Source organism: Pristis pectinata, chromosome 27, assembly GCF_009764475.1.
Source record: "Pristis pectinata isolate sPriPec2 chromosome 27, sPriPec2.1.pri, whole genome shotgun sequence".
Classification (NCBI taxonomy): Eukaryota; Metazoa; Chordata; class Chondrichthyes; order Rhinopristiformes; family Pristidae; genus Pristis; species Pristis pectinata.
The window spans coordinates 31687686-31713233 of NC_067431.1; the positions used below are offsets into that span (position 1 = coordinate 31687686).

Consider the following 25548-nt stretch of genomic DNA (forward strand, 5'->3'; position numbering starts at 1 on the left):
CTCAAATAACAAAATGTTCCATTCCCTCACTTTGATGATCACGAAACAATAATTCACCTCTGATAATGCCTGGCAACTTTAAACAGGTTGTTTCATAACTGCATAGCTGCTTATTAGATTTGATTCCCTTCATATTCTTTGAGCTTTTAACCTCTATTAAGACCACACCTGCTTTCACACTTTTCCAGTTCTGAAGAAGGAGCATTGGCCTGAAGCACCAACTCTGGTTCCCTCTCCACAGATGCTGCCTGCCCCACTTCAGATTTCAAGCATCTCCAGTTTTTTGCTCTTTTCCTTGATCTCTGCCAGGACAGTGAAAAGCCATGGCAAGCTCAATTTGATTGGCACAAGTGAGAAGTCAGCCTGGGGCTTAGTCAATTCCTGGACAAGCACACAGAACCTTGTCCAAATGGCCATCTAGATGAGGTAACAGATTAAACACAATATTCATGGAAACAAAGGGTCTTTGGCCTGAAATGTTAACGCTCCCTACAGATGTTGCCCGAAATGCTGAGTGTTTGTTTCCACCATTTTCGGTTTTTAAGGCACAAAGACCTGAGACGTGTTGAATCCAATATTGGCTTGGTGACAGGAGGCAGAGGGTAGTGATGGACGGTTGCTTTTCTGATTGCAAGTCTGTAACAAGTGGTGTACCACAGGCTTTGGTGCTGGGACCTTTGTTTGTAATTATATTTATAAATGACTTGGATTAGAACATAGGTAGTCTGATCAGTAAGTTTGCAGACAGCAGAAAATTGGTGGAGCTGTAGATTGTGAAATAGATTGTCTAAGGATACAGCGGGACTTCGAAGCTGGAAAGTTGGGCGGACCAGTGGCAGATGGAATTTAATCCAGCCTATTTAATCCATTTGTCCAGCACTTTGGGAGGTCAAATTCCGGTAGGGCATACCAAGTAAATGGCAGGGACCGTAAGTGTGTTGACGTACAGAGGGAACTTGGGGTACAAGTCCATAGCTCACTGTAAGTGGCAACACAGGTGGATAGGGTAGTGAAAGAGGCATTTGGTATGTTTGCTTTATGGACGGAGGCATTGAGTATAACAGTTGGGTTGTCATGTTGCAGCTGTACAAAATGTTGGAGCGTTGTGTACAGTTCTGGTCACCACACTACAGGAAGGATGTGGTAACAATGGAGAGAGTGCAGAAGAGATTCAGAAGAGTGCAGAAGATGTTGCCTGGAATGGAGGGCTGCAGTTATTAGGAGAGATTGGATAGGCTGGGGTTATTCTCACTGGAGACTGAGGGGTGAGCTGGTAGACATATAAAATCATGTGGGGTATATATAGGATAGATAGTTTTTCTCCCAGTGTAGGGTGTCTAGAACTACAGGGCATAGGTTTAAGTTGAGAGGGGAGAAATTTAAAGGAGATCTGAGGTGGTGGTGGAGGCAGATACAGTTACAATGTTCAAAAGGCATTTGGACAGGTACTTGGACAGGAAAGGAGTAGAAAGATTCAGGCCTAATGCAGGTAAATGGGATTAGTGTAGGTCGGCATCAACAAGGTGGGCTGAAAGGGCCCAGCTCTGTGCTGTGCGATTCTGTGATTCGAGTCCATGGAAATAAAGTCAACTGTTTCAAACAAGAAAGTGAATTAAAAAAAAATAACTTCAAACTGTTTTTAGGGTTGAAGCAAAATTGTTACCCAGATGTCCAGTAGAGGTCCCTCGTACTGCTGTCCTTCAAAAACTTCTGGAGCTGCATAAGGTGGGCTTCCACACCATGTGGCCAAAGGTTCCCCTGGTTCGTAGAAGTTGCCAAAACCAAAATCTATTCGAACAGAACACAACACCGCCAGTCAGCCTTCATGTTATTTCTGATACTACCATCTTGTGGTGATTGTGCACTCCAGCCATGGGTTTTCCTTACATTTACTTGTCAACATTACCATTGAAAACTTTCAAATTTATTTGGTCAACTATCATAACTGTCAGCATTGGATGGGGGTGGCTCTGCAGAACATCTTTCAGAAGTTTGATTTTATCAAAGGACTATAGATAATGCCACTAGCACCTTGCCAATAAAAGTGTAACGTGCAGGGCTGAGAAAGGGTAGGCTGGCTTCGCAAATGTATGAAACCATTTCCCAGTGAAATTCCAAAGGCTTGCAGCACAATCTAACCTCACTAAGTCCAACAATTTGAGTCATACAGCACGGAAATAGGCTCTTCGGCCCAACTCGTCCATGCTGTGCAAGATTCCCATCTAAACTAGTCCCATTTGTCTGCATTTGGCCAATATCCCTGTAAACCTTTTCCTATCCGTATACCTGTCCAAGTACCTTTTAAATGTTGTTAATGTACCTGGCTCACCCACTTCCTCTGGCAGCTCGTTCCATATACTGACCACCCACTGGGTGAAAAAGTTGCCCCTCAAGTTCCTATTAATTCTCTCCCCGCTCATCTTAGATCTATGCCCTCTAATTCTTGACTCTCCAAGCCTGGGAAAAAGATTGTGCATTCACCCTATGTCCCTCATAATTTTATACACTTCTATAAGATCATCCCTCATTCTCCTATACTCCAGTGAAAAAAATCCCAACTTGCTGGACTTCTCTCCATAACTCAGTCCATCAAGTCCCAGCAACATCCTTGTAAATCTCCTCTGTGCTCTTTCCAGCATAATGACATCTTTTCTATATCAGGCTGACAAAAACCGAACACAATATTCTAAATGCAGCCTCACCAATGTCTTGTACAACTGCAACATAACATCCCAACTTCTATACTCAATGCCCTGACTGATGAAGGCCAGCAAGCCAAAAGCCTTCTTCAGCACCCTGTCTACCTGCGATGCCACTTTCAGAGAACCATGTACTTGTACTCCCAGGTCCCTCTGTTCTACAACACTCCCCAGGGCCCTACCATTCACTGTGAAAGTCCTCCCTCATTTGTCTTCCCAAAATGCAACACCTCGCACTTATCTAAATTAAACTCCATTTGGCATTCCTCGGCCCACTTACCCAGCTGATCAAGATCCCTTTGTAAATTTTGATATTCATCTTCACTGTCAAATGACACTACCTATTTTAGTGTCATCAGCAAACTTACTAACCATGCCTTGTACATTCTCATCCAAATCATTGACATAGATGACAAAAAGCAACGGGCCCAGCACCGAGCCCTGGGGAACACCACAAGTCATGGGTCCAGTCTGCAGAACAACCTTCCACCATCGCCCTCTGCTTCCTACCATCAAACCTATCCTGTATCCAATTAGCCAGCTCTCCCTGGATCCCATGCATTCTAACTTTCCACAGCAGCTTACCATGTGGAACCTTATCAAAGGCCTTACTGAAGTCCATATAGACCATGTCTACTGCCTTGCCCTCACCAACCTTTTTGGTTACTTCTTCAAAAACCTCAATCAAATTAATTGATCATTTTCTCCCCTCCGATTGATTGGCATCAGCAGATTGATGACTCCTGTCTGTTCATCTTTTAATTTGGTTACAGTATGTGGATGTTGCTGCCAAGAAGAGCATTTATTGCCCATTCTTAATTATCCTTGAGAAGGCAAATTTGAATTAGTGCAGGTGGAAATGCTGTCACAGTGGCATTCGATAAGAAGGTCTTGAATTTTGCCCCAATGATAATGGAGGAACTGTGATATATTCCCAAGTCAGGATGGTGCGTGGCAATAGGAACTTGCAGGTGTTTGCATTCCAATGCAGATATAGTTCTTGACATAGATGACAGGTTTGGGAGGTACTGCCAAAGAAATCTTGTTGAGATGGTGTAGTGTACTTTGTAAATGATACATGTAGTAGACGGAATGTGTCGGTAATGAAGGGATTGGATGTTTAAGGTGATGGATATAATACCAATCAAGTGACTTGCTCTATGTCAGACTGACTGCAGCACTCAACCAGAGTATACACTAGAACCATAGAACAATATAGCATAATACAGGCCCTTCGGCCCACCATGTTGTGCCACCCTTCAAACCACACCTAAGACTATCTAACCCCTTCCTCCCACATATCCCTCTATCTTAAATTCCTCCATATGCTTATCTAAAAATCTCTTGAACTTGACCAACGTATCAGCCTCCACCACTACCCCAGGTAGCGCATTCCATGCACCAACCACTCTCTGGGTGAAAAACCTCCCTCTGATATCTCCCTTGAACTTCCCACCCATTACCTTAAAGCCATGTAGCCATGTCCTCTTGCTTTGAGCATTGGTACCCTGGGAAAGAGGCGCTGGCTGTCCACTCTATCTATTCCTTTTAATATTTTGTATACCTCTATCATGTCTCCCCTCATCCTCCTTCTCTCCAATGAGTAAAGCCTTAGCTCCTTTAGTCTCTCCTCATAATCCATTCTCTCTAATCCAGGCAGCATCCTGGTAAATCTCCTCTGCACCCTTTCCAACGCCTCCACATCCTTCTTATAATGAGGCGACCAGAACTGCACACAGTACTCTAAGTGTGGCCTAACCAGAGTTTTGTAAAGCTGCATCATTACTTCGAAGCTCTTAAACTCGATCCCCTGACTTATGAAAGCTAACATCCTATAAGCTTTCTTAACTACCTTATCTACCTGTGAGACAACTTTCAGTGATCTGTGGATATGAACCCCCAGATCCCGCTGCTCCTCTACACTGCCCAGAATCCTGCCATTTACCTTGTACTGCGCCTTGGAGTTTGTCCTTCCAAAGTGTACTACCTCACATTTCTCTGGATTGAAACCATAGGAAACTACAGCACAGAAAACAGGCCATTTGGCCCTTCTAGTCTGTGCCGAAACATAGTCTGTGCTGAAACATTATTCTGCTAGATGGAGATTGAACTCCACAACACCACTGATCTTTGTGACATCTGCAAACTTGCTAACCCACCCTTCCACCCCCTCATCTAAGTCATTAATAAATATCACAAAAAGTAGAGGTCCCAGAGCCGATCCCTGTGGGACACCACCAGTCACAGCCCCCAATCCGAATGCACTCCCTCCACCACAACCCTCTGCTTTCTACAGGCAAGCCAATTCTGAATCCACACGGCCAAGCCTCCCTAGCCTACCATGCTGAACCTTATCAAACGCCTTACTAAAATCCATGTAGACCACATCCACTGCACTACCCTCATCAAAGTTCCTGGTCACCTCCTCAAAGAACTCTATCAGGCTTGTGAGGCAAGATCTTCCCTTCACAAAGCCACGCTGGCTGTCCCTAATCAGTCCATGATTCTCTAAATGATCATAGATCCTATCTCTTAGAATCCTTTCTAACAGCTTACCCACCACAGACGTAAGGTTCACTGGCCTGTAATTCCCTGGACTATTCCTACTACCTTTTTTGAATAAGGGGACAACATTCACCACCCTCCAATCCTCCGGTATCATCCGCGTGGACAACGAGGACTCAAAGATCCTAACCAACAGTTCAGCAAGCTCCTCCCTCGCCTCCCAAAGCAGCCTGGGGAATAATCCGTCAGGCCCTGGGGACTTATCTGTCCTAATATTTTCTAACAACTCCAACACATCCTCTCTCTTGATACCTACATACTCTAGAACACTACCCTTACCAACACTCTCCTCAGCATTATTAAGACCCCTCTTCTTGGTGAATACTGAAGAGAAGTATTCATTGAGAACCTCACCCACTTCCACAGCTTCCAGGCACATCCTCCCACCTTTGCCTTTAATCAGACCTACCTTTATTCTAGCCATCCTTCTGCTCTTCACGTACGAGAAAAAAGCCTTGGGATTCTCCTTAACCCTACTCGCCAAAGCCTTTTCTTGCCCCCTTCTCGCTCTCTTCAGCTCTTTCTTAAGTTCCTTCCTTGCTACTCTATATTCGTCACAAGCCCTATCCGATCCTTGCTGCTTACACCTTATGTATGCTGCCTTCTTCTTCCTAACTAGTTGTTCCACCTCTCTCGTCACCCACAGATCCTTCACCCTGCCATTCTTTCTCTGCCTCACCGGGACAAATTTATCCCTAACATCCTGCAAAAGATCCCTGAACATCGACCACATCCCCATAGTACATTTCCCTACGAAAATGTCATCTCAATTTACACTCCCAAGTTCTCGTCTTATAGCCTTGGGTAATACTTACCCAAATCCCAAAACAAAAACCTTGCTTAGCCCAAGCATCTGAGTGAGCCAAGCAAACTGGCAGCTCAGTGGTACATTCCTGAACAAGATAAATGATCAGTGCATCCAATGCCATTCTTGGAATATAACTGTTTTGTTCATCTTGATAAATAATCTGGCTTCCAACAAAATTAAGAAGTGCTGAGAATCTTGTACCTTTGATAATGACTGAGAGCTAAAAGTTATATTTCCATATGTTTAATTGTTTCAAGTGAGATAATTTCTATGGAGACTCAAGAGATTCCAGATGCAAAATAACTTCTATTCTGTTTGGGATAAAATAATACTATTAAGGAAATGTAACCCTCAAAAGGAGCACAGCCTGTAGTTAATCTCACAAATACAATAGGCAGATTATTGCAGACCCACCCCCAAATCCCAACTCCCACTCCAGCAATATGTACGTATTCAGAGTTATGCACCCAACATATAGCACTAATCAATATCAAGCCACTGTTATTCATAGCACCAATGGGTCAGAGCTGAACAATATTATTTACTCTCTTTGTACAAATGCTGTAATTTGAGCAGCCAACAAATAGGAAAACATGCAAATCTGCCATGGTTCAGAGGGCAGCATCCTGGCCTCAGGAGTCAGAAGGTTGTATATTCAAAACCTACTCAAGATTCGAGCACAAAGAACAGGTTGATGCTTCCAAATCAGACTGGGAGAGTGCTGCGCTACTGGAGGAACAGTACTGAGCCTATGAAGCACTGTAGGGAACTTCTCCCTGAAGCTGTAGCCAATATTTATCCTTCAGAAAACATCTGAGAAAAAGCTGCCGATGTAGTCATTATTGTGTTGCTGTTTGTGTTTGCCTGGTGCATGCAAGTTGGCACATGGGTTTCTTCCATTACACAATGGGTACACGTTATAAGTATTTCCATGGTTGTAGAGCACTTGGACAGAAGGTGGTTGTGAAAAGCACAATAGCAATTCAACCTTACCTTTGATGTGGTCTGTTACATCATCAAAATATCACAAAGAATGGGAGGTTTAATAAACCTCAATATAACCCAATACCAAGTAAGGCTGACAGTCTGTGCCACAAGAAAAAAAATGACAGTCATGAACTGGTTGGCTAATCAATCTTCTTTGGTTAGGAGACGAGATAATAGATACCAAGCACTACAGATACCATGACGTATGTGAAATGAACAAACAGCAAAAGGTCAACAAATCTAAGTCTTTTCAGGACATAGGTAATCAACTTCTTCACAGACACCATTGAACATTTTCAACCCCCCCCCCCCCCCCCCCCCCCCCCAGGAGGTGATTTACACACATCCTCCCTACCCAATCCCTTTAAACCGTATGAATGGATATTATAATGATGCAGCAGGTAGTGCTGCTACCTCACACCTCCAGGGGTCCGGGTTCAACCCTGACTTCAACAGCTGTCTGTGTGGAGTTAGCACGTTCATTGTGTGGCTTTCCCCTGAGTGCAAAATTTCTTCCCACAGCCTAAATAAAACATGAAAAAATAGGAGCAGAAGGAGGCCACCTGGTCCAGCCTGCTCCACCATTCAATATGATCACAGCTGATCTACGTCAGCCTCAACTCCTCTTCTGTGCCAGTTTCCCATAGCCATCAATTCCACGGTCTTTCAAATAATTATCTATCTTCTCCTTAGAGATAACTAATAATCCAGCCTCCAACAAGCTAAGGGGGCAGATAATTTCACAGATTCATCACCCTCTGCAAAAATAAATTTCTATTTATAAATTTCCATTTTAAATGACTCTCACTGGTGAAAACAGCTAGTCTACCATGTCAAGCCCCGTCAAGATCTTATATGTCTCAATAAGCTCACATCTCATTCTTCTAAAATCAAGGGAATACAGGTCCAAACAGTATACCCTCTCTTGATAGAGCAACCCTCTCTTGATAGAGCAACCCTCTCATCCCAGGAACTAGCCTGATGAATCTCCTTTGGACTGACTTCTCTGCACAGTACTCCAGGTGTGGCCTCGGCAACAACCTGTACAAATGCAACAAAATCTATTTTTAAACTTCAAACCCTTTGCAATAAAGACAAACATGCAATTTACCTTCTTAATTATTTGTTGGAACTACCTGATAACTTTCTGTGATTCATACTTAGATCTCTCTGTACTTCACTCTCTCCATTTAGATAACTTCTGATTCCTCCCACCAAAGTGCACCACCTCACACTTTCCTACATGAAACTCCATTTGCAAGATTTTGCCCAGTCACTCACTCTATCCATTTGCAGGTCACAATATACTCAATACAGCATGCATTTCTACCTGCTTTTCAACGATCGAACTTGGAAACCTTCCCTTCTCCAGGTCATTAGTATAAATAGTGAACAATTGAGGGCCAAAAACCGATCCCGAGGTGCTCACAGTTACATCCCTCCAGCTGAAAAAAAATCATTTATTCTGTTTTCTCTGTGACAACCCGTTTTCAATACATGCTAATGCATTTCCTCCAATACCATGAGCTCCTAAATTATTCACCAAACTCTTATACAGCAACTTGTCAAATACCTTTTCGAACTCTAAATACACCACATCTATAGGTTCCCCTCTATCGACTTTCCCTGTATAATCCTCAAAGAATTCATGCAAATTTGTCAAACATGATTTACCTTCCCTAAACCCATACCGAGTTGATTTATCGTAGTGAGCTTTTCTAAATGATTACTTATTTTCTCTTTGATTATTGACTCTAGCATCTTGCTGACAACAGATGTTAAGCTAACTAGCCTGTAGCTTCCCCCCTTGTCTTCCTCCCTTTTTGAACAAGGGAGCTGTGATTGTGGTTTTCCAATCCTTAGGTACTCTCCTGGAATATAGCGCATTTTGAAAAACATCAAACAATGGGCCCATGATCTCTGCAGTCACTTCCTTTAAAACCTTAGGGTGCAGGGTGTCAGGTCCTGCTGCCTCAGTCCTGTGAGTTTCTCTCTTTTGATTGGTGATTTTATGCATTCTTCGCGTTATTTGAAGGAAGACCATCTTTTATCTTAGAGCAACTAACATTCTGCTGGAGGAACTCAGCAGGTTGAGCAGTACCCGTGGGAGAAAGGACTTGTCAACATTTCGGGTTGAAACCTGGACTGAAATTGGAGAGTGGAGATGGCCAGTATAAAGAGGAGAGGGGGAGTAGTGAGACAGGAGCTCGAGGTGATAGGTGGACTGAGGAGGGGTGAAAGATGATGGGCAGGTTACACCAGGTGGGGAGGGGGGAGACAGTGGCAGGTGGATGATAGATGGAGGCAAAGAGGAAAACAAAATGTGAGGTGGGGAGAGGGGACGGTGAAGGTTGGAGATAGATGCCAGAGAGAGATAGGCGGGAACACAAAGGGTTGCCTGTATTGGACTCTGATAAGTAAGGAAGGTGAGAATGGGAACCATTAGGGGAGAGGTGAATGGCAGATAGAACCAGAACTGAAAGGGGGGGTGGGGGCAGAACTTGTGGGTGGATAGAACCAGGAGGGGTAGTGGGATGAAGATGGGTGATGGGGGGCTGGGTGGGGGGCAGGTTGATGGGAAAGGGAGCAAAAATTGAAGGACTGGAAGGAGAGAGGCTGGGTGGGGGTGGGGGGAACCCACCAGAGGGAGGGTCATCTGGCCCAGATGGTGTCCCTGGCCGTGTCCCCAGATCCTGTGCAGATCAGCGGGCGTAGGTATTTGCAAACATTTTTAACCTCTCCCTGCTTCAATTTGAGGTTCCCACCTGCTTTAAGAAGACCACTATCATCCCGGTACCTAAGAAAAACAAGGTAATGTGCCTTAATGACTACCGACTGGTGGCTCTGACATTTACCATCATGAAGTGCTTTGAGAGGTTGGTCATGGCACACATCAGCTCCAGCCTACCAGGAAACCTTGACCCACAGCAATTCGCCTACTGCCAAAACAGATCTACAGTGGCCGCCATCTCCCTGGCCCTACACTCACCTCTGGAGCATCAACACTTACGTTAGACTATTGTTTATTTACTACAGCTCTGCCATCAATACTATAATTCCAAGCAATCACTACACTCTGAGACCTGGGGCTCAACATCTCCCTTTGCAACAGGATCCTTGACTTACTGACCAACAGACCACAGTCAGTGAGGATAGGCAGCAACACCTCCGGCACGATTAACTCTCAGCACTGGTGCCTCACAAGGCTGCGTCCTCAGCCCCTTATTCTACTCATGACTGTGTGGCCAGATTCTGCTCTAACTCCATCCACAAGTTTGCAGATGATACCACGATAGTGACTGGTATCTCAAATAACAATGAATCGAAGTACAGGAAAGAGATAGAGAGCTTAGTGACATGGTGTCAGCATAACAACCTTTCCCTCAATGTCAGCAAAACAAAAGAGCTGGTCATTGACTTCAGGAAGGTGGGCAGTGTACATGCTCCTGTCTACATCAATGGCACTGAGGTTGAGAGGGTTGAGAGCTTCAAGTTGCTGGGAGTGAACATCACCAATAACCTGTCCTGGTCCAACCACGTAAATACCATGGCCAAGAAATCGCACCTGTGACTGCAAGAAACTGCAGAAAGTTGTGGACACAGCTGAGCACATCATGGAAACCAGCCTCCCCTCCAAGGACTCTGTCTATACTTCTTGCTGCCTTGGTAAAGCAGCCAGCATAATCAAAGACCCCACACACCGAGTCATTCCCTCTTCTCCCCTGAAAGCACGTACCACTAGGCTCAAGGACAGCTGCTATCCCAGTTATAAAACTATTGAATGGTTCCCTAGTACGATAAGATGGACTCTTGACCTCACAATCTACCTCATTTAGTCATAACACCTTATTGCCTACTTGCACTGCACTTTCTCGGTAGCTGTGACACTTTATTCTGCATTCTGTATTGTTTTCCCAATGCACTGTGTAATGAATTGATCTGTGTGAACAGTATACAAGACAGGTTTTTCACCGTACCTTGGTACAAATGACAAAATAAACCAATTCCAATTCAATCTATCATCATCTACCTGCCACAGTCTCCCAACTCCATCCCGCCCTCCTCTCCCCTACCTGACGCCACTTCCCCATCATCTTTCATCCCTCCTCTATCAACCAATCATCTCGAGCTCCTCTCCCATCACTCCCCTTCTCTGCTTTATATGACACCTCCACACTCAATCCTGATTTAGGGTTTCGACTTGAAATGTTGACAGTTCCTTTCCCCCCCAAAGATGCTGCTCGACCCACTGAGTTCCTCCAGCAGATTATGTGTTGCTCCAAATTCCGGCATCTGCAGTCTCTTCTGTTTCTCTGTTATATTAGAGATATTTGCAGCATCCTTCTCAGTGAAGACTGAAGCAAAAAATTGATTTAACATATCTGCAATGCCTTTGTTTCTTGTTATTATATCATCAGCGTCATTCTCTAGAGGTCCCACACTTATCTTAGCCATCCTTCTAATTATATCCATAGAAACTCTTACGAGAGAAACAAAGGACTGCAGATGCTGGAATCCAGATGAAAAATACTATGATGCTGTAGGAATTCAGCAGGCCAGGCAGCATCCGTGGAAAAAAGCAGACGTTCAATGTTTCGGGTCAGGACCCTTCTTCAGGACTGAAGATAGGAAAAGGGGAAACCCAATATATAGGAGGGAAAAGCAGAGCGGTGATAGGTGGGCAAAAGAGGGGAGGCGGAGTGGGCACAGGGTGGTGATAGGGAGATGCAGGTAAGAGATAGTGATGGGCAGGTGTGGGGGAGAAGGGGAGAGCAGATCCACCGGGGGATGGGTCAAAGGTGAGGAGAGAAAGGGAAGAGAAAGGGAAAAAAAGGGCAAAAAAAGGGATAGAGTAGGAAAGAAGAGAAGCAGCAGGGTTGGGGGGGGGGGGGGGGGGGGGTCACTTAAAGTGGGAGAATTCAATGTTCATGCCATTAGGCTGCAAGGTTCCAAGACGGGAAATGAGGTGCTGTTCCTCCAGTTTGTGCTTGGAATTCTCCTGGCAGTGGAGGAGGCCGAGGACTGACACATCAGTGACAGTGTGGGAGGGGGGAGTTGAAGTGATTTGCAAAGGGGAGATGCAGGTCGCGGTTACAGACAGAGCGCAGGTGTTCTGCGAAATGGTCACCTAGTCTGCGTTTGGTCTCACCATTGTAGAAGAGGCCACACTTGGAGCACCTAATGCAGGAGATGATATTAAGGGAAACGCAGGTGAATCTCTGTCTCACCTGAAAGAACTGTTTGGGTCTCTGGAAAGAGGTGATGGAGGTGGTGTAGGAGCAGATGTTGAAACTATGGCGGGGGCAGTGGAAAGTTCCCAAGGTGGGAGTGGGATGGGTTGGGGGGAAGGAGTGAACTAGGGAGTCATGGCGAGAGTGGTCCCTGTGGAAGACAGAAAGGGGTGGGGAGGGGAAGACATACATGGTAGTGGGGTCCCATTGGAGATCGCAGAAGTGTCGGAGAATGATGTATTGGATATGTAGGCTGGTGGGATGAAATGTGAAGACAAGGGGGACCCTATCCCTGTTGAATCTGGAAGGGGTGGGGGTGCGAGCAGAAGTGCAGGAAATGGCAGAGATATGGGTGTGAGCTCTCTGGACCACAGTCAGGGGGAAGCCCTGGTCAGAAAAGAAGTTGAACATCTCGGATGGCCTGGAGTGGAAAGCCTCATCATGGGAGCAGATGCAGTAGAGGCGGAGAAATTGAGAAAAAGGGATCACGTCCTTGCAAGAGACAGGGTGGGAGGAGCTGTAATCGAGGCAGCTGTGGGCATCAGTGGGTTTGTAGAAGATGTCAGTGGATAAGGAATCTCCTGAGCTGGAGATGGAAAGATCGAGGAAGGTGTCAGAGGTAGTCCAAGTGAATTGGAGAGCAGGATGAAAATTTGTGGTGAAATTTATGAAACTGTTGAGTTCCACATGGGTATAAGAGGTGGCATCAATGCAGTCATTGATATAGCAGAGAAAGAGTTGAGGAATGGGGCCAGAGTAGGCTTGGAACAGAGACTGTTCAACATACCCAACAAAGAAGCAGGCATAGCTGGGGCCCATGCGAGTGCCCATAGCTACACCCTTGGTCTGTAGAAAGTGAGAGGAATCAAAAGTGAAGTTGTTAAGGGCAAGGACAAGTTCAGCCAGGTGGAGGAGAGTGTTAGTGGAAGGGGACTGGTTCTGTCTCTGGTCCAGAAAGAAGTGCAGAGTCGTGAGGCCGTCATGGTGGGGAATGGAGGTATATAGGGACTGCACGTCCATAGTGAAGAACTTAAAGCAATGGAAGAGTTGGAGAGCGTGTGATGTGTCCTGGACGTAGGTGGGAAGGGATTGGACCAGGGGGACAGGATAATGTCCAGGTACAAGGATACAAACTCCGTGGGGCAAGAGCATGCAGTAACAATAGGTCTGCCGGGACAGTCCATCTTGTGGATTTTGGCGAGGAGATAGAAATGGACAGTCCTAGGTTGGGGGGCTATCATGTTGGTAGCTGTGGGGGTGAGATCTCCTGATGTGATGAGGTCAGTGATGGTGCGGGAGATAATGTCCTGGTGGTCCTCGGTGGGGTAGGTTGGAGGAAGTGTCCGAGGGTTGGCGTCTGGCCTCTGCAAGGTAGTACCCCAGACTACCACAGCACCACGTTTGTCGGCTGGTTTGATGACAATGTCAGGGTTGGTGCGGAGAGAGAGGAGAGCAGAGCGTTCAGAAAGGGAGAGGTTGGATTGTTGAGGGGAGCAGAAAAGTCAAGACAGTTGATGTCGCGCCAATAGTTGGCTGTGAATAGGTCCAGGGGAGGTAACAGGCCCGGTGGAGAGTCCAAGTGGAAGAAGAGGGCTGGAGGCAGGAGAATGGGTCATCAGAAGGAGGAGAGGACTTTTTAATCGAAGGAGGCACGGAGACGGAGGTGGAGGAAAAGGAGCTCGGCATCGTGCTGGGCTCGGAATTCATTGAGGTGGTGGTGTAGAAGTACAAAGGTGAGGCCTTTGCTGAGAACAGACCACTCAGCCTCAGAGAGCGGGAGGTCAGGGGTGATGGTGAAGACTCGGCAGGGGTTGGAGTTGAGGCTAGAAGAGGAAGGGTGGGGGTGGGGGGATAGAGGGGCCGGGCTGGTGAGAGGACAGGGGTGAGAGGGGTTGGGAGTGGTACAGGGGTGAAGAGTGCGATGCAGGATAGAGGTGGATGTCAGGGACGGAACAAGAGGGAGAGCAGGAAGAGGGGTCAGGGTCGGAGTAGGGGTTAAGTGGGTTTGGGAGTGGGCTGGTGAAGGTGCAAGGTGGGATGTAGAGTTAGAAGTAGATCGGGGAAGAAACAGAGCAGAGGCAACAGAAGGTGAAGCCTGGAGACAGGGAGGCCCCAGGGAGGAAGGGGGTGGGAGGAGCAGAGAGTGGTGTAGGGCAGGAGCAGAGGTGTCCAGGTGGGCGGGGAAGGGGGGGGGGTGGTCAGAGGACCGTGTGGCAGCGGGAAACTGGCCCCACTCCTCAACTCTTCCTACTAATCATCCAGAAACTCTTACTGCTTGTTTTGATATTACACACATTTACTCTCAGAATCAATTTTCTCCCTTCTTATGAGCTTTTTAACCTTTCACCACTGGATCCTAAAATAATCCCAGTCCTCTGGTCTACCACTAGCCCGTGTCACTTTGTATGTCCTACTTTTCAATTAAACAAGAGGTGCTTGTAGGTTAATTGGCAACTATAATTTATGCCTTAATGTAGGTTAATGGCAGAAAGAATCAGGGGCCTGTGAGAGAAAATAAGTTGCAGGGCTACAGGGGAATATGGGATTGCTACCAGCATGGACCCATGTGCCAAATGAGCTCCTTCAGTGTCAAAACAATAAGGTAAATCATTTGATTGAGTAAAATTGGTTATAGTCACAGGATTTAGAAGAACAGGAGGTGATCTTATTGAGAATATAAGAGTCTGGGAAAGATCAATAGGGTTGATGGCAAGGCATTGCAATGGCACAATCTACATTTCAGGACTTGTGCAGGAGAAGGAATTGACCTTTTAGGATTGAGAAGAGGTGAAATTTCTTCATATAAACAGTTGTAACTTTTTGGACTGCTCTATCGCAGAGGGCTTTGGATGCTCACTGTTGAGTGTATTCAGATTGGTTTACTGTCGTATACACCAGGGTGTAATGAAATTCCTTGCCTACGTGAAGTTCACAGAGCGTACATGGAAATAATAAATACAACAATAAATACAGTGACAAGCGCAAAACAACAGAATGGTGCAAAGATTGTGGCAAGCTGAAGTAGTGCAAAAAGAAATACTTAAGTGACATAATAGTCTGAGAATGTGGCAGCACTACTGGGCAGGGGATGTGAACGAGGATATTGCTTCAGAAGTCTGACTGCAGTGGGAAATAAGCCACTCTTAAGTCTGGTCATTCAGGCTTTCAAGCTCCTGAATCTTCTCCTGAAAGGTAGAAGAGAGAAATATAAATGGCCAGGGTAGCAGGCATCCATGATGATACCATTAGCCTTCCTGCATTCAAGGCACACAGATAATATGGACATCAGAGCGATTATGGGCATGTTTCATGATCAGCCATAAACTTACTGAACAGTGGAGCAGGTTGGAGGGGTCATAGCAGAAACTTCTTCAGTTCATACATTCTTATCCCACATATTTCATGCCTAACAACCTCCAGATCCTTGCATAGCTTTTTCAAGAAAACATCCTGAAGTAAAAGCAAGCATTATCATCCATAAAAAAGTTTTTAGGTGCCTGGAATATGGAAACAGATACCTGAAACTGCAGCAGAGTAGACTGTGCAATGACCAGGAACTCCCCCTCTGCCATATTGTATGCTTAGACTCCCACTTAGAGCACCATCGCATTGCCAGTCCCATGGGTGTCTGAGGTATTTTGTGCTCATAAGCTGCATAAATCAGCACAATAAAACCCATAAAGAGATCAAAAATTTGTAGTGCAAAGTTCATTCTATCAAATAATAGTTCAGAAAATGTTCCTGCAGAAGGATTCAGCACAAGATGAGAGGTAACTACTTCTCAAATAAGCTCGTGGTCTGTGAAATCCATTGCCCACAACTTAGAAAAGGAAAATAAAAAAGATGTGTAGTTACACAGCCTTTTTCATGCCTTAGGATGTCCCAAAGAGCTTTATGGGTGATGGAGAGTATTCACCGGGAAGCAGTGCAGTCAGTTTGTACGCAACTGGCAACGTGATAATGACCTGATAATCTGTTTTCGTGAATGACAACATTCCCTCCTTCTTGAAATAGTGCCATAGGATCTTTTACATTCACTTGACAGAGTAGATGGGGATTCAGTTTAGCATCTCATATGAAGTACAGGATCTTTATCAATGTAGCACATGTACCACACTAAAGAATGATATTTGAACTCACAACCATCTGATTAAGATTAAAATTCATCTATTTCACTTTATTAAAAATTACTTTTTCAAGAAAAAAGACAAGGTAAAGCTATGAATGAATGCCAATATTTTCTCTATTACAGGGTAAGGAACTGTTCCTCAATAACATTGGTTTACCCTTAACTTTTGAACTTAATGTGGCGATGATTCTTCAAATAGCTTTTAACAAACCACAGATTTAACCAAGTTGCAAAATATATCCTACACATTGACCCAAGGCACTGCACTCACACGGGAAGGTCGCACAATGGACCACTAACAAACAACCATTATAGACACTACATCTAGTCACTCCATCACTTAAGTATTTCTTGAAAATTGCTTGGAACAAGGTCCTTTCCAGACTTGTATGTTGTCTATTTTACTTGCAACTGAAGCCAACCCATGGTGATTAAGTTGGATAGCATCCCACAATAATCAAAGGCTAAACCCAGCTTGACTGACACAATGCCCACAGACAGGCCAACAAGCTGATAAGATGGATGATTTCAGTCACCAACCATACATTCCATTTAGTCAAATGGTTCAGGTGTGGCTTCATGGGTAGCACTCCCATCTGAGATTGTGTGTTCAAATCTCTCTCCAGGGTTAGGGTTGGAGCTAGTTTCCTCTCACATGCCAAAGAGCTATAGGTTAGGAGCTATGTGCATGCTATGTTGGCACCGGAAAAGTGGCAACACTTGCGGGCTTCCCCCCAGCACATTCTGAGTAACGCAAAAAGACACATTTCACTGTGTATTTCAATGTAAATGTGACTAATAAATAAATATCTTATATCTTAAAGCAAAGCCCTGGCTGCTGTCTCAGGTGCCATGAGACTATTTTGAAGAGGAGCAGGGCAGCTATCCACAGTGTCCAGGCCATGGTATATGTGTATCGGTATAGGCAATTGCAATCAAGGAAGTCCCTTGAGGAACATAGAGGGTGTAGGAGAGTATTTAAGAAAAAAGTTTGGATGGCACAAAGAGGGCATGAAATATCTTTGGCAGGTAAGATTGCAGAGGATCCCAAGTCATTCTATATTAGGAGCAAGAGGGTAGGTAAGGAAAGAGTGGGTCCTCTTAGGGACCAAAGGGATGCATGTGAGGTCCAAAATGAATCCTTCTTGTCTGTATCCTCCAAGGAGAAGGACATGGAGGATAGAGAGTTAAGGAAGGATTACATTGATAGACTGGACTGGAGCAGGTCAATATTAAGGTGTGGGTGTTAGATGTCTTGGAATGCACGAGGGTAGATAAATCCCCAGGGCCAGATAAGAACTACCCCAGAATGCTATGGAAAAAACATGGGTGGAGATTGCTGGGGTCCTGACGGAGATTTTAGATCTTCGTTAGCAACAAACTAGGTACCAGAAGACTGGAAGGTAGCTAATGTTGCTCCTTTATTTATGAAGGGGAGCAAGAATAAGCCAGATAATTACAGGCTGGTGAGCCATACATCAGTGGTAGGGAAGTCATTGGAGAAAAATTCTAAGGGACAGGATTTATCTACATTTGGAAAGGCAGGGACTGATTAGGGATAGTCAACATGGATTTGTGCAGGGTAAGTCCTGTCTCACTAATTTGATTTAGTTTTTTTAAGAGATGACAAAGAAGATTGATGATGGTAAGGTGGAAGATGTAGTCTGTATGAAATTTAGTATGACATTTGATAAGGTCCTGCACAGCAGGCTGGTCCAGAAGGATAAGTCACATGCAATCCAAGGTAATTTGGCTAATTGGAATGCACAAGCATGGATAAATCCCCAGGACCAGATAAGATCTGTCCCAGAATGCTATGGAAAACATAGAACCATAGAACAATACAGCACAATACAGGCCCTTCGGCCCACCATGTTGTGCCAACCTTCAAACCACTTCTAAGACTATCTAACCCCTTCCTCCCACATATCCCTCTATCTTAAATTCCTCCATATGCTTATCTAACAATCTCTTGAACTTGACCAAAGTATCAGCCTCCACCACCATCCCAGGCAGCGCATCCCATGCACCAACCATTCTCTGGATGAAAAACCTCCCTCTGACGTCTCCCTTGAACTTCCCACCCATTACCTTAAAGCCATGCCCTCTTGTATTGAGCATTGGTGCCTTGGTAAAGAGGTGCTGGCTGTCCACTCTATCTATTCCCTTTAATATCTTGTATACCTCTATCATGTCTCCCCTCATCCTCCTTCTCTCCAATGAGTAAAGCCCTAGCTCCTTTAGTCTCTCCTCATAATCCATACTCTCTAATCCAGGCAGCATCCTGGTAAATCTCCTCTGCACCCTTTCCAACACCTCCACATCCTTCTTATAATGAGGCGACCAGAACTGGACACAGTACTCTAAGTGTGGTCTAACCAGAGTTTTGTAAAGCTGCATCATTACTTCGTAGCTCTTAAACTCTGTCCCACGATTTATGAAAGCTAACGTCCCATAAACTTTCTTAACTACCCTATCCACCTGTGTGGCAACTTTCAGTGATCTGTGGATATGAACCCCCAGATCCCTCTGCTCCTCCACACTACCCAGAATCCTGCCATTTACCTTGTATTCCGCCTTGGAGTTTGTCCTTCCAAAGTGTACTACCTCACACTTCTCCGGATTGAACTCCATCTGCCACTTGTCAGCCCAGCTCTGCATCCTATCAATATCCCTCTGTAAGCTTTGACAGCCCTCCACACTATTCACAACACCACCGATCTTTGTGTCATCTGCAATCTTGCTAACCCACCCTTCCACCCCTTCATCTAACTCATTAATAAATATCACAAAAAGTAGAGGTCCCAGAACCGATCCCTGTGGGACACCACTGGTCATAGCCCTCCAATCCAAATGCACTCCCTCCATCACAACCCACTGCTTTCTACAGGCAAGCCAATTCTGAATCCACACAGCCAAGCCTCCCTGGATCTCTTGGCCTCTGACCTTCTGAAGAAGTCTACAATGCAGAACCTTGTCAAACGCCTTACTAAAATCCATGTAGACCACATCTACTGCACTACCCTCATCAAAGTTCCTGGTCACCTCCTCAAAGAACCCTCTCAGGCTAGTGAGGCAAGATCTTCCCTTCACAAATCCATGCTGGCTGTCCCTAATCAGTCCATGTTTCTCTAAATGCTCATAGATCCTATCTCTTAGAATCCTTTCTAACAGCTTAAGGCTCACCTTTCTTGAATAAGGAGACAACATTCGCCACCCTCCAATCCTCCAGTAATGCATGGGTGGAGAATGCTGGGGTCTTGATGGAGAAAGCATAGAAGGTGGACAGAGTGGTGGATGGCATGCTTGTCTTCATAGGTCAGGCCAAAGAATATAAAAGTTGGGATGTTATGTTGCAACCTCACAAAACACTGGTTAGCCCACATTTGGACTATTGTGTGCAATTCTGGTTGCCACATTATAGGAAGGGTGTAGTTGCACTGGATAGAGTGCAGAGGAGATTCACCATGATGTTGCCTGGATTGGAGGCCTTTAGGTATGGGGAGAGATTGGAAAGGCTGAGCTTGTTTTCCTTGGAGTGACCTGATGGAAGTATATCAGATTATGAGACGCATAGGTAAGGCAGATAGACAAAATCTATTTCCCATGGTAGGGGTATCAAGAGGGCAGAGGCTTAAGGTGAGCAGATGGAGTTTTAAGGGGAATCTGAGCGGCAAGTTTTTTAACACACAGTAGTTGATATCTGTATGCACTGCCAGACGAGGTAGTGACAATCAGTAAAATTACTATGATTGAGATGCATTTAGACAGTCACTTGAATAGGCAAAGTATAAAAGGATACAGTACTAATGCTGGCAAATGGGATTGGTGTAGATGGGCAAAAAGTTGGATTTGGACATGTTGGGCTGAAGGGCCCATTTCTGTGCTGGACAACTCTATGACTCAATATTAAATGTTAAAAACAGATTATTCAATCATGATGACATTGCTCTTTGTAAAATTGCTGTTGCAATTCTCACATCACAGTGATGACACATCAAAAATACAAAACTGGATCAGAATTAGGTTTATTATCACTGACATATGTTGTGAAATTTGTTGTTTTGCGGCAGCAGTACAGTGCAATAAAAATTACTATAAGTTACAAAAATAAATAAATAGTGCAAATAAATAATAAATAGGATGACTAGAGTGAGGGTAGGACCGATTAGGGATAAAAGAGGAATCATGTGCCTGGAGTCAGAAGAGGTAGGGGAGGTCCTTAATGAATACTTTGCTTCAGTATTCACCAGAGAGAGACCTTGACGTTTGTGAGGAGGGCGTACAGCAGGCTGATATGCTAGGGCATGTCGACGTGAGGAAAGAAGATGTGCTGGAACTTTTGAAAAACATTAGGATAGTCACCAGGGCTGGACAGGATATATCCAAGGTGATTACAGGAAGCGAGGGAAGAGATTGCTGCACCCTTTGGCAATGATCTTTGCATCCTCACTGACCACAGGAGTAGTGCCAGATGATTGGAGGGTGGCAAATGTTGTTCCTTTGTTTAAGAAAGGGATCAGGGATAACCCTGGGAATTATAGACCAGTAAGTCTTACTTCAGTGGTGGGCAAATTACTGGAGAAGGTTCTTAGAGACAGGATTTATGGGCATTTGGAGAAGTATAGGCTGATTAGGGACAGTCAGCATGGCTTTGTGAGGGGCAGGTCGTGCCTCACGAGCCTGATTGAATTCTTTGAGGATGTGACATTGATGAAGGTAAAGCAGTGGACGTGGTGTACATGGATTTTAGTAAGGTATTTGATAAGGTTCCTCATGGAAGGCTCATTCAGAAAATCAGGAGATATGGGATCCAGGGAAACTTGGCTTTGTGGATTCAGAATTGGCTCGCCCATAGAAGACAGAGGGTGGTGGTAGATGGAGCATATTCTGCCTGGAAGTCAGCAACCAGTGGTGTTCCACAGGGATATGTTCTGGGACCCCTGCTCTTTGTGATTTTTATAAATGACTTGGATGAGGATGTGAAAGAGTGGGTTAGTAAGTTTGCTGATGATACAAAGGTTAGTGGTGTTGTGGATAGTGTAGAAGGTTGCCGTAGATTGCAATAGAATATTGATAGAATGCAGACCTGGGCTGAGAAGTAGCAGATGGAGTTCAACCAGAAAAAGTGTGAAGTGATACATTTCGGGAGATCGAATTTGAAGGCAGAATACAAGGCTAATGGCAGGACTCTGAGCAGTTTGGAGGAAAAGGGGGATCTTGGAGTCCACGTCCATAGATCCCTCAAGGTTTCCGTGCAGGTTGGTAGGGTTGTTAAGAAGGCATATGGTGTATTGGCCTTCATTAGCCGGGGTATTGAGTTCAAGAGCTGCAAGGTGATGTTGCAGCTCTACAGAACTCTGGTTAGACCACACTTGGGAGTATTGTGTTCAGTTCTGGTTGCCTCATAATAGGAAGGATGTGGAAGCTTTAGAGAGGGTGCAGAGGAGATTTACTAGGAGGCTGCCTGGATTGGAGAGCATGTCTTATAAGGATAGGTTGAGTGAGCTGGGGCTTTTCTCTTTGGAGAGGAGGAGGATGAGATGTGACTTGATAGAGGTGTACAAGATGATAAGAGGCACAGATCGAGTGGACAGTCAGAGACTTTTCCCAGGGCAACAATGGCTAACACGAGGGGGTAAAATTTTAAGGTGATTGGAGGAAGGTATAGGGAGGATGTCAGGGGTAAGTTTTTTTTTTACACAGAGAGTGGTGGGTGCGTGGAATGCACTGCCTGCAGAGTTTGTGGGGGCAGATACATTAGGGACATTTAAGACACTCTTAGATAGATACATGAATGATAGAGAAATGGAAGGCTATGTGGGAGGAAAGGGTTAGATAGATCTTAGAGCAGGATAAAATGTCGGCACAACACTGAGGGCCAAACGGCTTGTACTGTGCTGTAATGTTCTATATTCTAAAAGAGGAGTAATGAGGTAGTGTTCATGGACCGTTCAGAAATCTCATGGTGGAGGGGAAGAAGCTGTTCCTGAAATGTTGAGTGTGGACCTTCAGGCTCCTGTACCTCCTCTCCGATGGTAGTAAAATGAACAGCGCATGTCCCGGGTGCTGAGGGTCCCCGATGATGGACAACGCCTTCTTGAGGCGCCACCTCTTGAAGATGTCCTCAATGGTGGGGAGGATTGTGTCCATGATGGAGCTGGCTGAGTCTACAACCCTCTGCAGCCTCTTTGAATCCTGCACACTGGAACCTCCATACCAGGCGGTGATGCAACCAGTCAGAATGCTCTCCACTGTACATCTGTGGAAATTTGCAAGAGTCTTTGGTGACATACCAAATCTCCTCAAACTCCTAATGAAGTAGAGCCACTGGTGTGCCTTGTTCATGATTGCACCAATGTGTTGGGCCAAAGACAGAGCCTCTGAGATGTCGTTGCTCAGGAACTTGAAGCTGCTCATACTTTCCACCGCTGACCCTTCAATGAAGACCAGTATGCATTCTCCTGACTTCTCCTTCCTGAAGTCCACGATGAATTCCTTGGTCTTGTTGACATTGAGTGCAAGGTTGTTGTTGCGACATTACTCAACCATACGATCTATCTCACTCCTGTACACCTCCACATCACCATCTGAGATTCTGCCAACAACAGTGGTGTCATTGGCAAATTTATAGAGATGGTGTTTGAGCTGTTCCTAGCCACATAGTCATGACTGTAGAGAGAGTTAAAGGGCTAAGCACGCATTCTTGAGGTGAGCTTATGTTGATCGTCAGCGAGGAGGAGATGTTATTACCGATCCGCACTGACTGTGGTCTCCTGATAAGGAAGTCGAGGATCCAGTTGCAGAGGGAGGTACAGAGGCACAGGTTTTGGAGCTCATTGATTAGTATTGAGGGGATGATAGTGTTGAGCGCTGAGCTGTAATCGATAAAAAGCAGATCGACGTATGTTTTGCTGTTGTCTAGGTGCTCCAAAGCCGAGTGGAGAGCCAGTGAGATTGCGTCCGCCGTAATGGTGGTAGGCAAAAATCAGGTCCTTGCTCAGGCAGGAGTTAATTCTAGCCAATGACCAACCTCTCAAAGCACTTCATCACAGTAGATGGGAGTGCGACCGGGTAATAGTCGTTGAGGCAGCTCAGCTTACTCTTCTTGGGCACTGGTATGATGCCATTTTGAAGCAGGTGGCAGTGAGAGGTTGAAGATGTCCTGGAACACTCCAGCTAGTTAGTTGGCACAGATTTCAGTACCCTGCCAGGTACACCCGTCAGGACCTGATACCTTGTGAGGTTTCACCCTCTTGAAGGATGTTCTGAAGTTGGCCTCTGAGACAGAGATCACAGGGTCACCAGATGCTGTGGGAATTTGCACAGGTGTAGTGTTATTCTCCCTTTCAAAGTGTGCATAAAAGGTGTTGTGCTCATCAGGGAGTGAAGCATCACTGTCATTTATGCTGTTAGATTTTGTCTTATAGGAAGTAATGGCATGCAAACCCTGCCACAGCTGTCATGCGTCTGATTGTGTCTCTAAATTCACATGGAATAGCCTTTTCACTCTCATGATGGTCTTCCATAAGATATCATTTATTAGTCACACATACATCGAAATGCACAGTGAAATGCGTCTTTTGCGTGGAGTGTTCTGGAGGCAGCCTGCAAATGTCGCCACGCTTCCAGCGCCAACATAGCATGCCCAGAAAAGATATCTTTATTAGTCACGTACATCGAAACACACAGTGAAATGCATCTTTTGCATAGAGTGTTCTGGGGGACAGCCCGCAAGTGTCGCCATGCTTCTGGCGCCAACATAGCATGCCCACAACTTCCTAACCCGTAGGTCTTTGGAATGTGGGAGGAAACTGGAGCACCCGGAGGAAATCCATACAGACACAGGGAGAACATACAAACTCCTTACAGACAGCGGTGGGAATTGAACCCAGGTCGCTGGCGCTGTAAAGCGTTAAGCTAACTGCTACACTACCGTGCTACACTACAGTAAGTCATGCCTGGACTTCTTGTGGGGTTCTGAACCGCCAGCATTGAACGCCACAAATCTGGCCCTCAGCAGACTGCAAATCTCCTGGTTCATCCAGGCCTTCCGGTTTGGAATAACTCAGTCTGTCTCGAAGGCACACACTCATCCATGTGGATCTTGATGAAGTCGGTGACAGCTGTGGCATATTCATTTAGATCCGAAGATAAATCCCTGAATATGGTCCAGTCTACCAATTCACAAGATCACAAGACAAGGGAGCAGAAGCAGGCCATTTGGCCCATCGAGTCTGCTCCAAGGAAAGGGAAATAGAAATGAGAAATGGGGAATGGGGGAAGAAGAAGAAAAAAAACCTATTCTAATCCCAATTACCGGCCTTATCCCCATATCCCTTGATATCCCGACTATTTTGATATCTATCTATCTCCTCCTTGAATGCCCCCACTGATCTGGCCTCCACTGCTGTACGTGGCAAGGAGTTCCACAAATTCACCACCCTCTGGCTAAAGAAATTTTTCGTCATCTCTGTTTTGAAACTGTACCCTCTAATTCTAAGATTGTGCCCTCTGGTCCTGGACTCACCCACCAAGGGAAACAGCCTAGCCACACTTACTCTGTCCTTTCCTATCAATATTTTAAATGTCGCTATGAGGTCCCCTCTCATTCTTCTGTACTTCAGCGAGTACAGTCCAAGAGCCGAAAAACGCTCCTCATACGTAAGCCCTTTCATTCCTGGAATCATCCTCGTAAATCTCCTCTGAACCCTCTCCAACGTCAACACATCCTTCCTAAGATGTGGGGCCCAAAACGGCGCACAATATTTCAAATGAGGCCTCACTAGTGCCCTGTAGAGCCTCATCAACACTTCCTTACTTTTATACACTATACCTCTCGAAATGAATGCCAACATAGCATTCGCTTTCTTTACCACCGATCCGACCTAGTGGTTAACCTTTAAGGTATCCTGCACGAGTACCCCCAATCCCTTTGTACTTCCGTGCTTTGGATTTTCTCTCCTCCTAGATAATAATCTGCCCGCTTATTTCAAAGCAGTCCTGTAAATGCTTCCCTGCCTCTCTTGACCAGACCTTCATGGTCCTTACCACCGCTGCTGTGATCCTCAGTCTCTGCCTATACATCGGAGTAAAAGTACAGCCAGGTGATCGGACTTGCCAAAGTGT

General features: G+C 45.4%; 1 protein-coding gene across 4 annotated transcripts in view; it reads right to left on the reverse strand.

The window, feature by feature from the left end:
- sik2a (salt-inducible kinase 2a) overlaps window positions 1-25548 on the reverse strand; it is a 253352-nt gene that overhangs the window by 49986 nt on the left and 177818 nt on the right. For all 4 annotated transcript variants that reach the window (XM_052040106.1, XM_052040107.1, XM_052040108.1 and 1 more), the window contains one exon: window positions 1664-1788. In XM_052040106.1, coding sequence (XP_051896066.1) covers window positions 1664-1788 — 125 coding nt within the window. The remainder of the gene's footprint in view (window positions 1-1663; window positions 1789-25548) is intronic.